Source organism: Lathyrus oleraceus, chromosome 5 (assembly GCF_024323335.1).
Source record: "Lathyrus oleraceus cultivar Zhongwan6 chromosome 5, CAAS_Psat_ZW6_1.0, whole genome shotgun sequence".
Lineage (NCBI taxonomy): Eukaryota > Viridiplantae > Streptophyta > Magnoliopsida > Fabales > Fabaceae > Lathyrus > Lathyrus oleraceus.
This window is the reverse complement of record NC_066583.1, coordinates 288,430,971-288,447,468: the sequence shown is the minus strand read 5'-3', so window position 1 is coordinate 288,447,468 and position 16,498 is coordinate 288,430,971. Positions and strand designations below refer to the sequence as shown.

Genomic DNA, 16,498 nt, shown 5'->3' with positions numbered 1-16,498 from the left:
CACACATCTGAGCAAAACCATATCGAAGTTTCTCTTGTACAAAACATCACCATTCAAGTAGAAATTGCCGGCTAGTTTTCTCAAAGTCTTCTTATCTTTCACAAATGCCCCAGATGGGTAGATCTGACTTTGGAGGAAACACTTGATATCATAATACCACGGCTTTTCATCTTTGATCTATTCAACAACAAACACATGAGATGGCCTATCAAGACACATCACAGTCAAATTGGGAACCTCATTCCAATACTTCACTACAATCATTGTGGCTAATGTTGCAAGAGCATCTGCCATCCGATTTTCATATCGAGGGATATGATGAAACTCAACCTTTGTAAAGAAAGTTGAAATCCTCCTCGCATAGTCTCTATATGTGTTGGTTCTATGAATTGGCATCAATTTTGGTAAAACTTAGTGTTATCACAAGATGTCACGCTTGTAGTCTTGACATGTGATATCAGCTTTCTGCAGGTTGTTTGATATGGTTGTGCAAGATTTATTCAAGATGTCAGACCCGATGTTACGACATGTGCATATAGAACATTCAGTCTGAATTTTATGTATTTTGTTGCGCTTTTCATGCAAGTCTTCGTGTGCTTATGTGGAGATTGCATGCATTATTCAAGGAGTAATTCTATTTAAAGCCAGAATATTCTGTTTCCCGAAAAGGAATGATTCGCTGCTATTTCTTAGGGAATACACAATAAATAGAATTAGGGTTTCATGATGCCCAAGCCCATTTAGGAAGCTTCTATTTAAAGACTATGTAAACCCTGTTTTAGATATAGAAAACACGAACGGTGAAGTGAGTGAGTATTAGGGTTTTAGTCTTGTGTGCGTTTGTGAATTGTGAGCCATTCATCCATCTTGTTGATGTGTGAATTGGACTGAGTTTTTGAGTTGTAATTTGTCCACTCTAAGCTTTGAAGTACAAGTGTATTTGTTTACTTTATTGAAGCTTTTAAGCAAGATCAAGTGTATGTCCTTGAAGTGTGTCTTCTTTCTTTTTGGTATTTGTTCTAGTATCACTACTGTGATTGAGGGGGAGTGAGTAGGGTCTCATGTCTAAAAGTTCTTAGATAGAAATCACACGGGTAGAGATTAGGTGAAAAGACTGTAACTTGAAGTTGTTTGCTGAGAGTCTTTGAACTAATTCTATTTAGTGGATTTCCTTCCTGGCTTGGTAGCCCCCAGACGTAGGTGTGTTTGCACCGAACTGAGTTAACAATTGCTTGTGTCGTTTTTCAATTGTTTCCTGGTTTTTATTCTGTTCATATTTCACTTGTTGTTCAGATATTAGTGTCGTGACATTACCTTCGACATCTCATATCTGATACCAGAATTTCAATTGGTATCAGAGCAGGCATCTTGCTATGGTTCTGGGTGAGATCTTGGGATGTTACTTTCTAGTACTATGGACAGAGATGGAGGATCTATAAATAGACCACCAATTCTGGATGGATCTAACTATGATTACTGGAAGCCTCAAATGGTAGCCTTATTGAAATCTTTGGACAATAAGACTTGGAAAGTTGTTCTAACAGGCTAGGAACATCCTTTCATTACTAAGGATGGAAAAGATACAACTGATAAGAAGCCTGAGGAAGAGTGGACCAAGGAGGAGGATGAACTAGCTCTTGGAAACTCTAAAGCATTGAATGCTATATTCAATGGGATTGATAAGAACATCTTCAAACTGGTAACAATTGTGAGGTGGCTAAAAATGCTTGGGATATTCTCAAAACCACTCAAGAAGGTACCTCTAGAGTGAAGATGTCTAGATTGCAGCTGCTTACTACCAAGTTTGAAAATTTGAGGATGAAAGAAGATGAGAGTATTCATGATTTCCATATGAATATTCTTGAGATTGCTAATTCCTCAGGTGCCCTGGGTAAGAAGATGTCAGATGAAAAGCTTGTGAGGAAAATTCTCAAGTCACTTCCCAAAAGATTTTCCATGAAAGTTAGAGCCATAGAAGAATCTCAAGATATCTGCAAGATGAGAGTGGATGATCTAATTGGATCCCTTCAAACATTCGAGTTGGGAATGAGTGATGGATCTGAAAAGAAAATCAAAAGCATAACCTTTGTGTCCAACACTTAAGATAAAATGGAAGAAAGTAGTCAGGATACTGATGAAGGTATGTATAATGACTTAGTGTTACTTGGAAGACAATTCAACAAAATCCCGAAGAGGATGGATGTGAGGTCAAAGTCTAATGTCAAGAACAACTCATTTGACATCAGTAGGTCCGATGATGCTGGAAGAAGAACAAGATCTGAAGAAAAATCCAAACAGGGCAAAGGAATTCAGTGCCATGAATGTGAAGGGTATGGTCACATTAGAGCTGAATGTGAGACCTATCTCAAGAAACAGAAGAAGAGTCTTGCTGCTACTTGGTCTGATGATGACTCTGAAAGTGAAACAGAAGGAGAATCTGCCAATCTTGTGATTGCCTTGATTGGGAGATGTGATCCTGATGAAGATTCCAGTGATGATGAATTAACCTTCGATGAATTAGATACTTCTTACAGGAAGTTGTGTCTCAGAAGTGAAGAAGTGTGTCAACAAGTGGAGAATAAGAAGAAACTGATAACCCAACTAGAGGCTGAGAAGACAGAACACTTAGAAACCATTTCTAATTTTAAGATTGAAGCCTTGTTCTTGAATTCTAAATTGGATGAGATGACTAAGTCTGTCAGAATGCTAAACAATGGATCTGACACCTTAGACAAAATCCTCCAGGCTGGAAAGATGGCAGGAGACATGACTGGCCTTGGGTTCAATGAATCTTCTCCTGATTAGAGTCCATCTGATAGCAAACCAAAGATGTCACATCAGGTGTCTCAACATCACAAGGGAAGACAACATAAGCACTAAAAAGGAAAATACCAAAGATGGAGATGTCATTACTGTGGGAAATTTGGTCACATCAAACCATTTTGCTTTAGGCTGTATGGTTATCCCAGTCCTACTCATCAACCTAGACCCAAACACCATATCTCTTCTTACAGAAAATAGTGGGTTCCTAGGGTTGGTGCTAATAACTTGATAGCTCACACTTCCTTCAGAGTCTCAGCCAAAGAAGATTGGTACTTTGACAGTGGATTCTCCAGACACATGACTGGAAGCAAAAATCTGCTGCTTGACCTCCAATCTCATGTCACCAGCTATGTAACTTTTGGTGATGGAACAAAGGGTGAGATCAAGGGGATTGGAAAGCTAAACTGCTTTGGAGTTCCTAACCTTGATAATGTGTTGCTTGTTAAAGGATTGACTGCAAACCTGATCAGCATCAGTAACTATGTGATCAAGGTCTCAATGTGAACTTCACAAAAACTGAATGCTTGGTTACTGTAACACCCCTTTTTCTACCCCAAAATACTTAACATATAATCAGAGTAAATAAGCACGCATCTAAACAAAAGGGCGTCACATTGACGTTTTCAAAAACTAAATGCTTTCAAAAACCAACATCATTCATCATCATTATACAACACACCTGGTCATTTAAAATAACACATTTCAATTATCATGAATATTCCAGAATATGCGTTCACAGCGGAAAATAATGAATATTCATGCATTTCATAAAATGATCCATGTCCCATACCATGATCATCTCTCAATAATCTCTTCAAGATAAAATAAAACAAGTAATAACATCATGCATATCCAAATAGGATACGAGTTCAATACTACCAATCTACCCCGTGTTACATGACCAGAGCATTGACTCACTACCTAGTCTCCAAACTAGAATACGGAAGCTCTCCGGCTAAATCTCGAATGAGCTACCTTCCACTTACTTCAGCGATACTACTCTTGAGTATCTGCACAATACCCATGTAAAGGTAACATTCAAACAGAAAGGGTGAGAATTTAAATCATTATGAAGAAGTATAATCAAGCACAATGATTAAGTCAACAATTAAAGGAACTCATCACACTTCGTATAACCATGTAAATAATATTAACCAACATTTATTTCACATGTTTCAAGCACACATAAAAACTCAAGGAGTATAATAATCAAATCCAATATTATATTATCAAATATACACATAACTACAATTATCATATAATCACATATTCAGTCAAGTTATGTATCCAAACATCATCAAATTCAATTACCATATCTCATACACACATCACAATCACATCAATGCAAACATTCAATTATCACATAACTCTAATGTGACTCAATGCAAGACATGTGACTCTATGCATGTGGTACCAAAATGTGAATTCAACGTTTCACCGCTTTCCGATTCAATATCTAGAATCCAAGCCACTACGTCTATTTCCAGTTAAGGATCAACGTCTGCTACGCCTATTTCCAATTAAGGATCAACGTCTAATACCACGTCTATTTCCAATTAAGGATCAACGTCTGCTACGCCTATTTCCAATTAAGAATCAACGTCTAATACCACGTCTATTTCCAATTAAGGATCAACGTCTGCTACGCCTATTTCCAATTAAGGATCAACGTCTAATACCATGTCTATTTCCAATTAAGGATCAACGTCTGCTACGCCTATTTCCAATTAAGGATCAACGTCTAATACCACGTCTATTTCCAATTAAGGATCAACGTCTGCTACGCCTATTTCCAATTAAGGATCAACGTCTAATACCACGTCTATTTCCAATTAAGGATCAACGTCTGCTACGCCTATTTCCAATTAAGGATCAACGTCTATTTACCACGCCTATTTCCAATTAAGGATCAACGTCTGCTACGCCTATTTCCAATTAAGGATCAACGTCTATATGGACCCAATGTTCCACCGCTTTCCGATTCAATATCTAGAATCCAAGCCACTATGTTTATTTCCAATTAAGGATCAACGTCTGCTACGTCTATTTCCAGTCAAGGATCAACGTCTAATACCATGTGAACCCACAGTTTCACCGCTTCCACTATGAAGCCGACCATGCATATCATGAATGAATGTACAAATAACAATACATATGCAATTAAGATCATCTCTACCATCTTAACATTTCACATATCAGCATAATTCAACTCTATGAATTATCCATCAATGGTACATATACACATTCATAACAATATATCATTCACAATCCACCAATGGTACATAAACACATTCATAACAATATATCATTCACAATCCACCAATGGTACATATACACATTCATAACAATATATCATTCACAATCCACCAATGTTACATACACACATTCATAACAATATATCATTCACAATCCACCAATGGTACATATACACATTCATAACAATATATCATTCACAATCCACCAATGGTACATATACACATTCATAACAATATATCATTCACATAATATCTATTAGAGGGACCTTTCTAATGCTTTAAACCCCAACCCAAAATTATTCACGAGTTGAAAGTTATGAATAAAACCGTGCACGAAGGCGTTACTAAAAAGTTGTTGTTTTCTAAATTTTCCAACATAATTTTCATCTTTTTAACACCAAAAACGTTCATGAATTAATCTCCAAAATTGTTTTATTCCTGAAACAAAGTTATAGCCTTCTGTTTCAGCTATCCAACGCTTCAAACGGCACTCAATTTGGACTTACGGATCAAAAGTTATTACCAAAACGATTTCGACAATAAAACATAAAAAAGGGTCGCGATTGTGACGGACAGCTGCAAAATTTTCTGCGGTTTTCATCGTTGGAAGACTTTCGGACCTCCGATTTTGATTCCGTAAAAAGCCACATGTTCAGAAAATTATAACTCACATAATACTCTAAATATATAATGTTAATTTGCAGTTTTAACACAATCAATCACCACAATCGAGCATACTCATCAAAACCTAACAATTCCAAACAACCATACAAAATTAGGGATTTTAACCTAAACATACATCTATCCATTGACCAAATCATACTAACCCATAATAATAAGGATTCCCCCCTTACCTCTTCAATTTTCTGGAAACCCTAGCTCTTCTCTTTACTTTTCCTCTCCTCTTTCTCTATTGCCTTCAAATGCTTAAATGAATCCTAATTCTCACTCTCCTCCCCTTTATATATAGTATTCTATTTGGGCTTAAACCATAATACTTCCAATTTAATTAATAGGCCCAATAAGACCTAATATTTAAATATCTCTATTTAATCCAAATAAATTAAACTAACACCATATATCCACCAAGTTAATTAATTCAATTATTCATGATATCTCCTATCAACTAAATAATTAATTAACACACCAAATTAATTAATATAATCGATTATTATACTACCGAACAACCAATTAATTAATTAACACTCCACATAAATAAAATAAATACTAAAAATTGGGTTGTTACAACTCTCCCCCACTAAAAAGATTTTCGTCCTCGAAAATTCACCTCAAACGAACAACTCCGGATACGATTCCATCATCCTATCCTCGAGTTCCCAAATAATATTGCCATTGGTGACTCCGCCTCATATCACTTTCACCAAAGCAATTTCCTTACCACGAAGCTTCTTCACTTCTCGATCTTCTCTAATCTCGTCAAGAATGCCACACGTAAGGTTCAACATACCAAGCTTAACACACGAAGACGTCGCTTCACAAGCCAAACTCAAATCTCTAAATTGCTCCAACAATTCAAACTCTCGAATCATCAACATAGACATGTGCAATGACTTCCTACTCAATGCATCGGCTACAACATTCGCCTTTCCAGGATGATAATTCAAACCAAAATCATATTCTTTCAAGAATTCCAACCATCTCCTTTGCCTCATATTCGATTCTTTCTGATCGAACAAGTACTTCAAACTCTTGTGATCACTAAACACATCAAATGCGATCCAAACAAATAATGTCTCCAAAGCTTCAACACAAACACAACGGCGGCCAACTCTAAATCATGCGTCGGATAATTCCTCTCATCAACTTTAAGTTGCCTTGAAGCATAAGCCACCACTTGCCCTTTTTGCATCAAAACACCTCCCAAACCTAACAAAGAAGCATCACAATACACAATGAAAGTTTCTAACGGATCCGGTAAAATTAAAATAGGAGCCGTAGTCAATCGTCTCTTAAGCTCTTGAAAATTCGCTTCACACCGCGAAGTCCAAATGAAAGCTTGACCTTTCCTAGTCAACTGCGTCAATGGTAACGACAACTTAGAAAATCCTTCAATGAACTTCCTATAATAACCAGCCAAACCAAGGAAACTTCGAATCTCAGCAACAGACTTAGAAGCTTCCCACTGAGATACAACTTCAATCTTCGTAGGATCCACAAAAATACCACCACTCGAAATCACATGTCCAAGAAAACTTACTTCACTCAACCAAAACTCACATTTAGAGAGTTTAGCAAACAACTTCCTCTCTTTCAACACCAATAACACAACCTTCAAATGCTCGGCGTGATCCTCTTCACTCTTAGAATAAATCAATATATCATCGATGAACACAACAACAAACTTATCCAGATAATCACGAAAAATTCTATTCATATACTCCATGAATACACCCGATTAAATTCTAACCAACACCATCCTTGAATCCAACCTCTCTTCGGGTTCAGGAAAAGCAATTGGAACATCCAAGAGAAGCAGACGTTCCTCCCCCACTTATTTCATTCCCAACCTGCAACGGAGAATAAAACAAGCACCGACAATGTTCTCACACACATGTCGCATACTAGGGAACAAATCTAATTAAGCAACCTGGCCGGAAGGACCGACCTGCTCTGATACCACTAATGGTATCAGATAAACCAGACAAACAGTATCGATCGTGTCAGATACACAAATCAAATACAACGGGATTGAAAACCCTAACGACTATTGACCAACTGGTCGACCATGCTCTGATACCACTAATGTATCACCCCTTTTTCTACCCCAAAATACTTAACATATAATCAGAGTAAATAAGCACGCATCTAAACAAAAGGGCGTCACATCGACGTTTTCAAAAACTAAAAGCTTTCAAAAACCAACATCATTCATCATCACTATACAACACACCTGGTCATTTAAAATAACACATTTCAATTATCATGAATATTCCAGAATATGCGTTCGCAGCGGAAAATAATGAATATTCATGCATTTCATAAAATGATCCATGTCACATACCATGATCATCTCTCAATAATCTCTTCAAGATAAAATAAAACAAGTAATAACATCATGCATATCCAAATAGGATACGAGTTCAATACTACCAATCTACCCTGTGTTACATGACCAGAGCATTGACTCACTACCTAGTCTCCAAACTAGAATACGGAAGCTCTCCGGCTAAATCTCGAATGAGCTACCTTCCACTTACTTCAGTGATACTACTCCTGAGTATCTGCACGATACCCATATAAAGGTAACATTCAAACAGAAAGGGTGAGAATTCAAATCATTATGAAGAAGTATAATCAAGCATAATGATTAAGTCAACAATTAAAGGAATTCATCACACTTCGTATAACCATGTAAATAATATTAACCAACATTTATTTCACATGTTTCAAGCACACATAAAAACTCAAAGAGTATAATATTCAAATCCAATATTATATTCTCAAATATACACATAACTACAATTATCACATAATCACATATTCAGTCAAGTTATGTATCCAAACATCATCAAATTCAATTACCATATCTCATACACACATCACAATCACATCAATGCAAACATTCAATTATCACATAACTCTAATGTGACTCAATGCAAGACATGTGACTCTATGCATGTGGTACCAAAATGTGAACCCAACGTTTCACCGCTTTCCGATTCAATATCTAGAATCCAAGCCACTACGTCTATTTCCAATTAAGGATCAACGTCTGCTACGCCTATTTCCAATTAAGGATCAACGTCTAGTACCACGTCTATTTCCAATTAAGGATCAATGTCTGCTACGCCTATTTCCAATTAAGGATCAACGTTTATTTCCAATTAAGGATCAATGTCTGCTACGCCTATTTCCAATTAAGGATCAACGTCTATTTCCAATTAAGGATCAACGTCTGCTACGCCTATTTCCAATTAAGGATCAACGTCTAATACCACATCTATTTCCAATTAAGGATCAACGTCTGCTATGCCTATTTCCAATTAAGGATCAACGTATAATACCACGTCTATTTCCAATTAAGGATCAACGTCTCCTACGCCTATTTCCAATTAAGGATCAACGTCTAATACCACGTCTATTTCCAATTAAGGATCAACGTCTGCTACGCCTATTTCCAATTAAGGATCAACGTCTAATACCACGTCTATTTCCAATTAAGGATCAACGTCTGCTACGCCTATTTCCAATTAACGATCAACGTCTAATACCACGTCTATTTCCAATTAAGGATGAACGTCTGCTATGCCTATTTCCAATTAAGGATCAACGTCTATTTACCATACCTATTTCCAATTAAGGATCAACGTCTGCTACGCCTATTTCCAATTAAGGATCAATGTCTATATGGACCCAATGTTCCACCGCTTTCCGATTCAATATCTAGAATCCAAGCCACTACGTCTATTTCCAATTAAGGATCAACGTCTGCTACGCCTATTTCCATTCAAGGATCAACGTCTAATACCATGTGAACCCACAGTTTCACCGCTTCCACTATGAAGCCGACCATGTATGCCATGAATGAATGTACAAATACCAATACATATGCAATTAAGATCATCTCGACCATCTTAACATTTCACATATCACCATAATTCAACTTTATTAATTATCCACCAATGGTACATATACACATTCATAACAATATATCATTCACAATCCACCAATGGTACATAAACACATTCATAACAATATATCATTCACAATCCACCAATGGTACATATACACATTCATAACAATATATCATTTACAATCCATCAATGGTACATACACACATTCATAACAATATATCATTCACAATCCACAAATGATACATATACACATTCATAACAATATATCATTCACAATCCACCAATGGTACATATACACATTCATAACAATATATCATTCACATAATATCTAATAGAGTCACCTTTCTAATGCTTTAAACCCCAACCTAAAATGATTCACGAGTTGAAAGTTATGAATAAAACCGTGCACGAAGGCGTTACTAAAAAGTTGTTGTTTTCTAAATTTTCCAACATAATTTTCATCTTCTTCAACCCCAAAAACGTCCATGAATCAATCTCCAAAATTGTTTTATTCCTGAAACAAAGTTATAGCCTTCTGTTTCAGCTATCCAACGCTTCAAACGGCACTCAATTTGGACTTACGGATCAAAAGTTATTACCAAAACGATTTCGACAATAAAACATAAAAAGGGCCGCAATTGTGACGGACAACATGCAAAATTTTATGCGGTTTTCATCGTTGGAGGGCTTCCGGACCTCCGATTTCGATTCCGTAAAAAGCCACACGTTCAGAAAATTATAACTCACATAATACTCTAAATATATAATGTTAATTTGCATTTTTAACACAGTCAATCACCACAATCGAGCATACTCATCAAAACCTAACAATTCCAAACAACCATACAAAATTAGGGATTTTAACCTAAACATACATCTACCCATTGACCCAATCATACTAACCCATAATAATAAGGATTTCCCCCTTACCTCTTCCATTTTCTGGAAACCCTAGCTCTTCTCTTTACTTTTCCTCTCCTCTTTCTCTATTGCCTTCAAATGCTTAAATGAATCCTAATTCTCACTCTCATCCCCTTTATATATAGTATTCTATTTGGGCTTAAACCATAATACTTCCAATTTAATTAATAGGCCGAATAAAACCTAATATTTAAATATCTCTATTTAATCCAAATAAATTAAACTAACACCATATATCCACCAAGTTAATTAATTCAATTATTCATGATATCTCCTATCAACTAAATAATTAATTAACACACCAAATTAATTAATATAATCGATTATTATACTACCGAATAACCAATTAATTAATTAACACTCCACATAAATAAAATAAATACTAAAAATTGGATTGTTACAGTTACTAATGCAAAAAATGAAGTGATCATAAGAGGAGTCAAATCTAAGGATAACTGCTACATGTGTATTCCTCAAGAAACTAGCTATTCATTAATATGTTCTCTAGCTAAGGAAGAAGAAGTGAAACTGGATCATATCTGTTGAAGCTGTCAGTGGAATCCCAAAATTAAAGATTGAAGAAGGAAGAGTGTGTGGTGAATTTCAGATTGGAAAGAAGATAAAGATGTCACATCAGAAGATCAAACATGACACCACATCTAAAGTGCTGGAACTTCTCCACATGGACTTGATGGGGCCTATGCAGGTGGAAAGTCTTGGTGGAAAAAGGTATGCTTGGTGGATGACTTCTCCAGATATACCTGGGTGAATTTTATAAGGGAAAAATCTGATGTGTTTGATATGTTCAAAGACCTTTTCCAAAGACTTCAAAGAGAAAGAGAGAGTCATGTTATCAGAATCAGAAGTGATCATGGGAAATAATTTGAAAACAGTAAATTTGTTGATTTCTGTTCATCTGAAGGGATTGGACATGAGTTCTCTTCTCCCATTACCCCTCTTAAAAATGGTGTGGTGGAAAGGAAAACTAGAACTCTCCAAGAATCTGCTAGAGCTATGATTCATGCTAAGAAGTTGCCTTACCACTTTTGGGCTGAAGCTATGAACACTGCTTGTTATGTTCACAACAGAGTAACCTTGAGAAAAGGGACCTCAACCACTTTATATGAAGTCTAGAAGGGAAGAAGACCTACTGTCAAATACTTCCCTGTGTTTGGTAGTAAATGCTATATCCTGGCTGATCGTGAACAAAGAAGGAAAATGGACCCCAAGAGTGATGAAGGAATATTTCTGGGCTACTCAACAAACAGCAGAGCCTTTAGAGTCTTTAATTCCAGAACTAAAGTTATGATGGAATCGATCAATATTGTTGTTGATGATCAAGAGACTGATGTTACAGATGATGTTGAAACATTTCTGAATGATGCCCCAACTGAACCTTCTGATAAAAGTAGTGAGAGTGAGTCCACCCAGGATAAACCTGAAGCTGATTAAGTAAGCAAGGGACCCTCTATCAGAATTTAGAAGGATCATCCTAAAGATATCATTATAGGAGATCTATATAAAGGAGTCACCACTAGATCAAGGGAAATGATCTCACATGCCTGTTTTGTGTCAAAGATTGAGCCTAAGAATGTTAAAGAAGCTTTAACTGATGAATTCTGGATCAATTCCATGCAGGAAGAGTTAGGCCAATTCAAGAGAAATGAAGTATGGAATTTGGTTCCAAGACCTGAAGGAATAAATGTTATTGGAACAAAGTGGGTATACAAGAATAAATCTGATGAAAAAGGTGTGGTTACTAGGAATAAAGCAAGGTTAGTAGCTCAAGGATACACTCAAGTTGAAGGAGTTGACTTTGATGAAACATTTGCACCTGTAGCTTGCCTGGAGTCCATTAGATTATTGCTAGGAGTGGCATGTATTCTGAAGTTTATACTGTTCCAAATGGATGTGAAAAGTGCCTTCTTAAATGGCTACTTGAATAAGGAAGTATATGTTGAACAACCAAAGGGATTCACAGATCCAAATCTTCCAAAGCATGTGTATAAGTTGAGGAAAGCTCTTTATGGGTTGAAACAAGCTCCTAGAGCTTGGTATGAGAGACTCACAGTGTTTCTCATTGACAATGGATAAAGAAAGGGAGGCATTGATAAGAATTTATTTGTAAAAGATGAAGGAGGAAAGCTCATGATTGCTTAGATCTATGTGGATGATATTATGTTTGGTGGGATGTCAAGTAAGATGGTTCAACATTTTGTTGAACAAATGCAGTCTGAATTGGAGATGAGTCTTGTTGGAGAACTAACTTATTTTCTTGGACTACAAGTCAAGCAGATGGAAGATTCTATCTTTATATCTCAAAGTAAATATGCCAAGAATATAGTTAAGAAGTTTGGCATGGAGAACGCAAGCCACAAGAGGACACTTGCTCCTACTCATCTGAAGTTGTCTAAAGATGAAAATGGTGTTAATGTGGATCAAAGTCTCTACAGAAACATGATAGGGAGTCTGCTATATCTTACAGCAAGCAGACTTGACATTGCTTTTGCTGTAGATGTAGGTGCTAGATATCAAGCTGAACCAAAGGTGAGTCATATAAACCAAGTGAAACGGATCCTGAAATATGTCAATTGCACTTGTGACTATGGGATGCTATACACTCATGGATCTGATTCTGTGTTGTCTGGCTATTGTGATGCTGATTGGGCTGGAAGTGCTGATGATAGGAAAAACACATCAGGAGGATGTTTCTTCTTGGGGAATAATCTAATATCATGGTTTAGTACGAAGCAAAATTGTGTTTCTCTATCTACTGCTGAAGGTGAATACATAGCAGCTGGAAGTAGTTGTTCTCAACTGGTGTGGATGAAACAAATGCTGACTGAATACAATGTCACACAAGATGTCATGACATTGTACTGTGACAACCTGAGTGCTATAAACATCTCAAAGAACCCTATTCAGCACAGCATGACCAAACATATTGATATCCGTCACCATTTTATTAGAGAACTTGTGGAGGATAAGATTGTAGCCTTAGAGCATGTTGCTACTGGGATGCAGTTAGCTGATATTTTTACAAAGGCCTTGGATGCAAATCAATTTTGGATTCCTGATAGGGAGGTTAGGGATTTGCATTTATGAAAATTTGTAGCAATTAATATGGAGTGGAAAAAGTACTCAAATTATAGTCTATTTTACTAAAATAAAGTGCCCCCATTATGGTTAATCATTACCTTGTATTGGAAATACCATCTATTCCATCTTCACACGCTACCCCCATAACCCCATTACCTACTCCAACTATTCCATCTTCCTCTTCCTTCTTCACAAACCTCTGCTAGGGCAACCTTACTTTTTCCAGAAAAACTCCAAATGTCACAACATCAAGATACATCTGCTTCTAAAAATACTAAGTCTACTCCAAAATTTAGTGTTCCTCCCATGGGCGTCCCTGATGATGAGATTTTGGATGTTGCTCCTCTCTTTGTTATTCCCGCCACAGACATTAATTGAACCAACCCATCTCCACTGATGCCTCCACATCTGCATGTTCCAATCAAGGTAATCCCTATAATATTCTGTCTGGTTCAACTCCTGTCACTAAGTATAAGGAAGGAACACACTATATTGATCGTGTTATAAGAGACATAGTTACTAGAATTCTTAATAAAGGCCACTCTGTGAAGGGGGTTTCTACTCCCCTTGCTCAAATGTATCCCCCTCCTAATGTTGAACAACCTAGTGGTAAGGGTGATGATTCCTCCAGTTCTGAAAAGGCCTCGGCTACTGAAGGGTTGCGCTCTCTAGGGCAAACCGTGTCTGACAAAGGGAAATCTGTGCCTCTAACACGGATAATGCTTCCCACTCTGAGAAGCATGATGATGCAAATGTTTTGATTGATCTAAAGGATGGTAGCTCTGATGATCAAGAGGAAAGCTGGATTCATCACATAAAGCCAAGTGTGGCTAAACGCATGAAGACTCGCAAAGGAAAATCTGTGGCTGAACTTATGTCAGCTAGAGAAGCTAAGAAGACTGCTGTCATTGGTCCCTCCAAACCATGGAGCAAGGTTGAAATAAAGAAGAGGAAGGTCAAAGATGATTCTGAGTTTGAAGAGGATGTTGAGGAAGATGTCCCTGACATCTCGCCTGCGAAGAAAACTACTGTTAGGAAGTCTCCTGTTAAAGTACCTGTTGTTCATTTGGATAACATCTCCTTCCATCTTGAGGATGGAGCTGCTAAGTGGAAATTTGTGATTTAGAGAAGGGTAGTTGTGGAAAGGGAATTGGGAAAAGATGCTGCTGATGTCAAGGAGGTCATAGACCTGATACAAGCTGCTGGGATTTTGAAGACTGTTGTTGGGTTCTCTCAATGCTACAAAGGTTTAGTCAAGGAATTTATTGTTAATATTCCTAAGGATATTTCTAATAAGAACAACACGCAATTCTGTAAGGTGTATGTGAGGGGTAAGTGTATAACATTCTCTCCTACTGTTATTAATAATTTTCTAGGCAGAAATAATGAGGGTGCAGGAGAATTAGAGGTTACAGACAATCAGGTCTGTAGGGAGATTATAGCTAAGCAGGTGAAAGTTTGGCCTTTTAAAAAGTATCTTCCTGCTGGGAAGTTGACTATCAAGTATGCTATCCTGCATAAAATAGGAGCTGCTAACTGGGTCCCTGCCAACCATATCTCCACCATTGCTAATACTCTTGGGAGGTTTATTTTTGCTGTTGGGACAAAAGTGAAATTTGACTATGGTAGATATATGTTTGATCAAATCATTAAGCATGCAACTACTAATGCAGTTAAGCTGCCAATTGCTTTTCCCTCTATGATCTGTGGAATTATCTTGAATCAACATCCTGGTATTCTGTGCTCAAATAATTTACCTAGTAGGAGACAACCAACTCTGTTTATGCACTACAAATCTTTGAAGGCAGTCATGCCGAGGATATTGTCATGACATCTGCCATGAGGAGGCCAGTCTCAAAAGTTGGAGCAATTGCTGAGCTTAAGGAGACATGCAAAGAACTAGGTGAAGGGATTAGGGTAGCCACAACTAGAAAACAATCTTTGGAAGCCTTGATTGAAAGCTTGGAGAAGACTGAGGGTGAAAATGTTGAACATGCTAATGTCAGCCATGAAGAAGAAGCTGAAGCCCACACCTCTAGTGAGAGGTCTGCTAACAATGATGATGCGAGTGGCAATTCTGCTTTTGGTGCTACTGAAGAGGCTGCAAACTCAAGCTCTACTGAGTAACTCTGTTGGCTTTGGTCCCTCTTGTTTTGATGGTTTTCTTGGTTTTTTGGTGGATTTCTTTGTGTGTTTTTTTGGTTTGTTTCTCAGAATTCTTACAGCTGTGTATGTACTTGGTGATGTAACTCTTTAACTTCTGGTATTTCTGTTAATGACTAGATAGACATTTATTTTGTCTCTTTGGTCTCTTTTGGCTAAAAAGGGGGAGAAGTAGCTGTAGATGTACTTGAGTATCTTAACTTAGCTCTGTAGTATTGTTGTTGCTCTGCTTGTCTGATACAGGGGGAGAATTCTGGTGTTTATTTGTTTGGTACAGGGGGAGAATTCTCTGTGTTCTGTTTGTGTGAAGCAGTGTGGTTGTTGCTTGTTGTGGACTGGCTTAAGGGGGAGCTGTTGTGTTCTGGGAAGTTGCATGGACTTTAGGGAGAGTACAAACACTTGCGTGTCCTGATGTTTGCTAGTTGGTTCTTGCTAGTGTTGTATGTGCAAGTGCTTATGTGTTTACTAGTTGTTATTTTTGCTAGTGATAAGTGTATGTTTTCTTCTGCTGCTGAACTGATGCTCTAATTGATTTCTTGTGAACGTGTGATCTGTTGTTTGTTTTAGCCAAAATTTGCCAAAGGGGGAGTTTGTTGGTTCTATGAATTGGCATCAATTTTGGTAAAACTTTGTGTTATCACA

The 16,498-nt window shown here is 37.2% G+C and overlaps 1 protein-coding gene across 1 annotated transcript; it reads left to right on the top strand.

Moving 5' to 3' along the window:
- The first annotated feature begins 13,930 nt into the window (after positions 1-13,930).
- LOC127080237 (uncharacterized) lies at positions 13,931-15,820 on the top strand. Its single transcript, XM_051020566.1, has 6 exons — positions 13,931-14,044; positions 14,164-14,394; positions 14,466-14,744; positions 14,820-15,024; positions 15,070-15,426; positions 15,498-15,820. Exons 1-6 carry the CDS (start codon positions 13,931-13,933, stop codon positions 15,818-15,820), a joined length of 1,509 nt encoding a protein of 502 aa, XP_050876523.1.
- Positions 15,821-16,498: the final 678 nt, after the last annotated feature.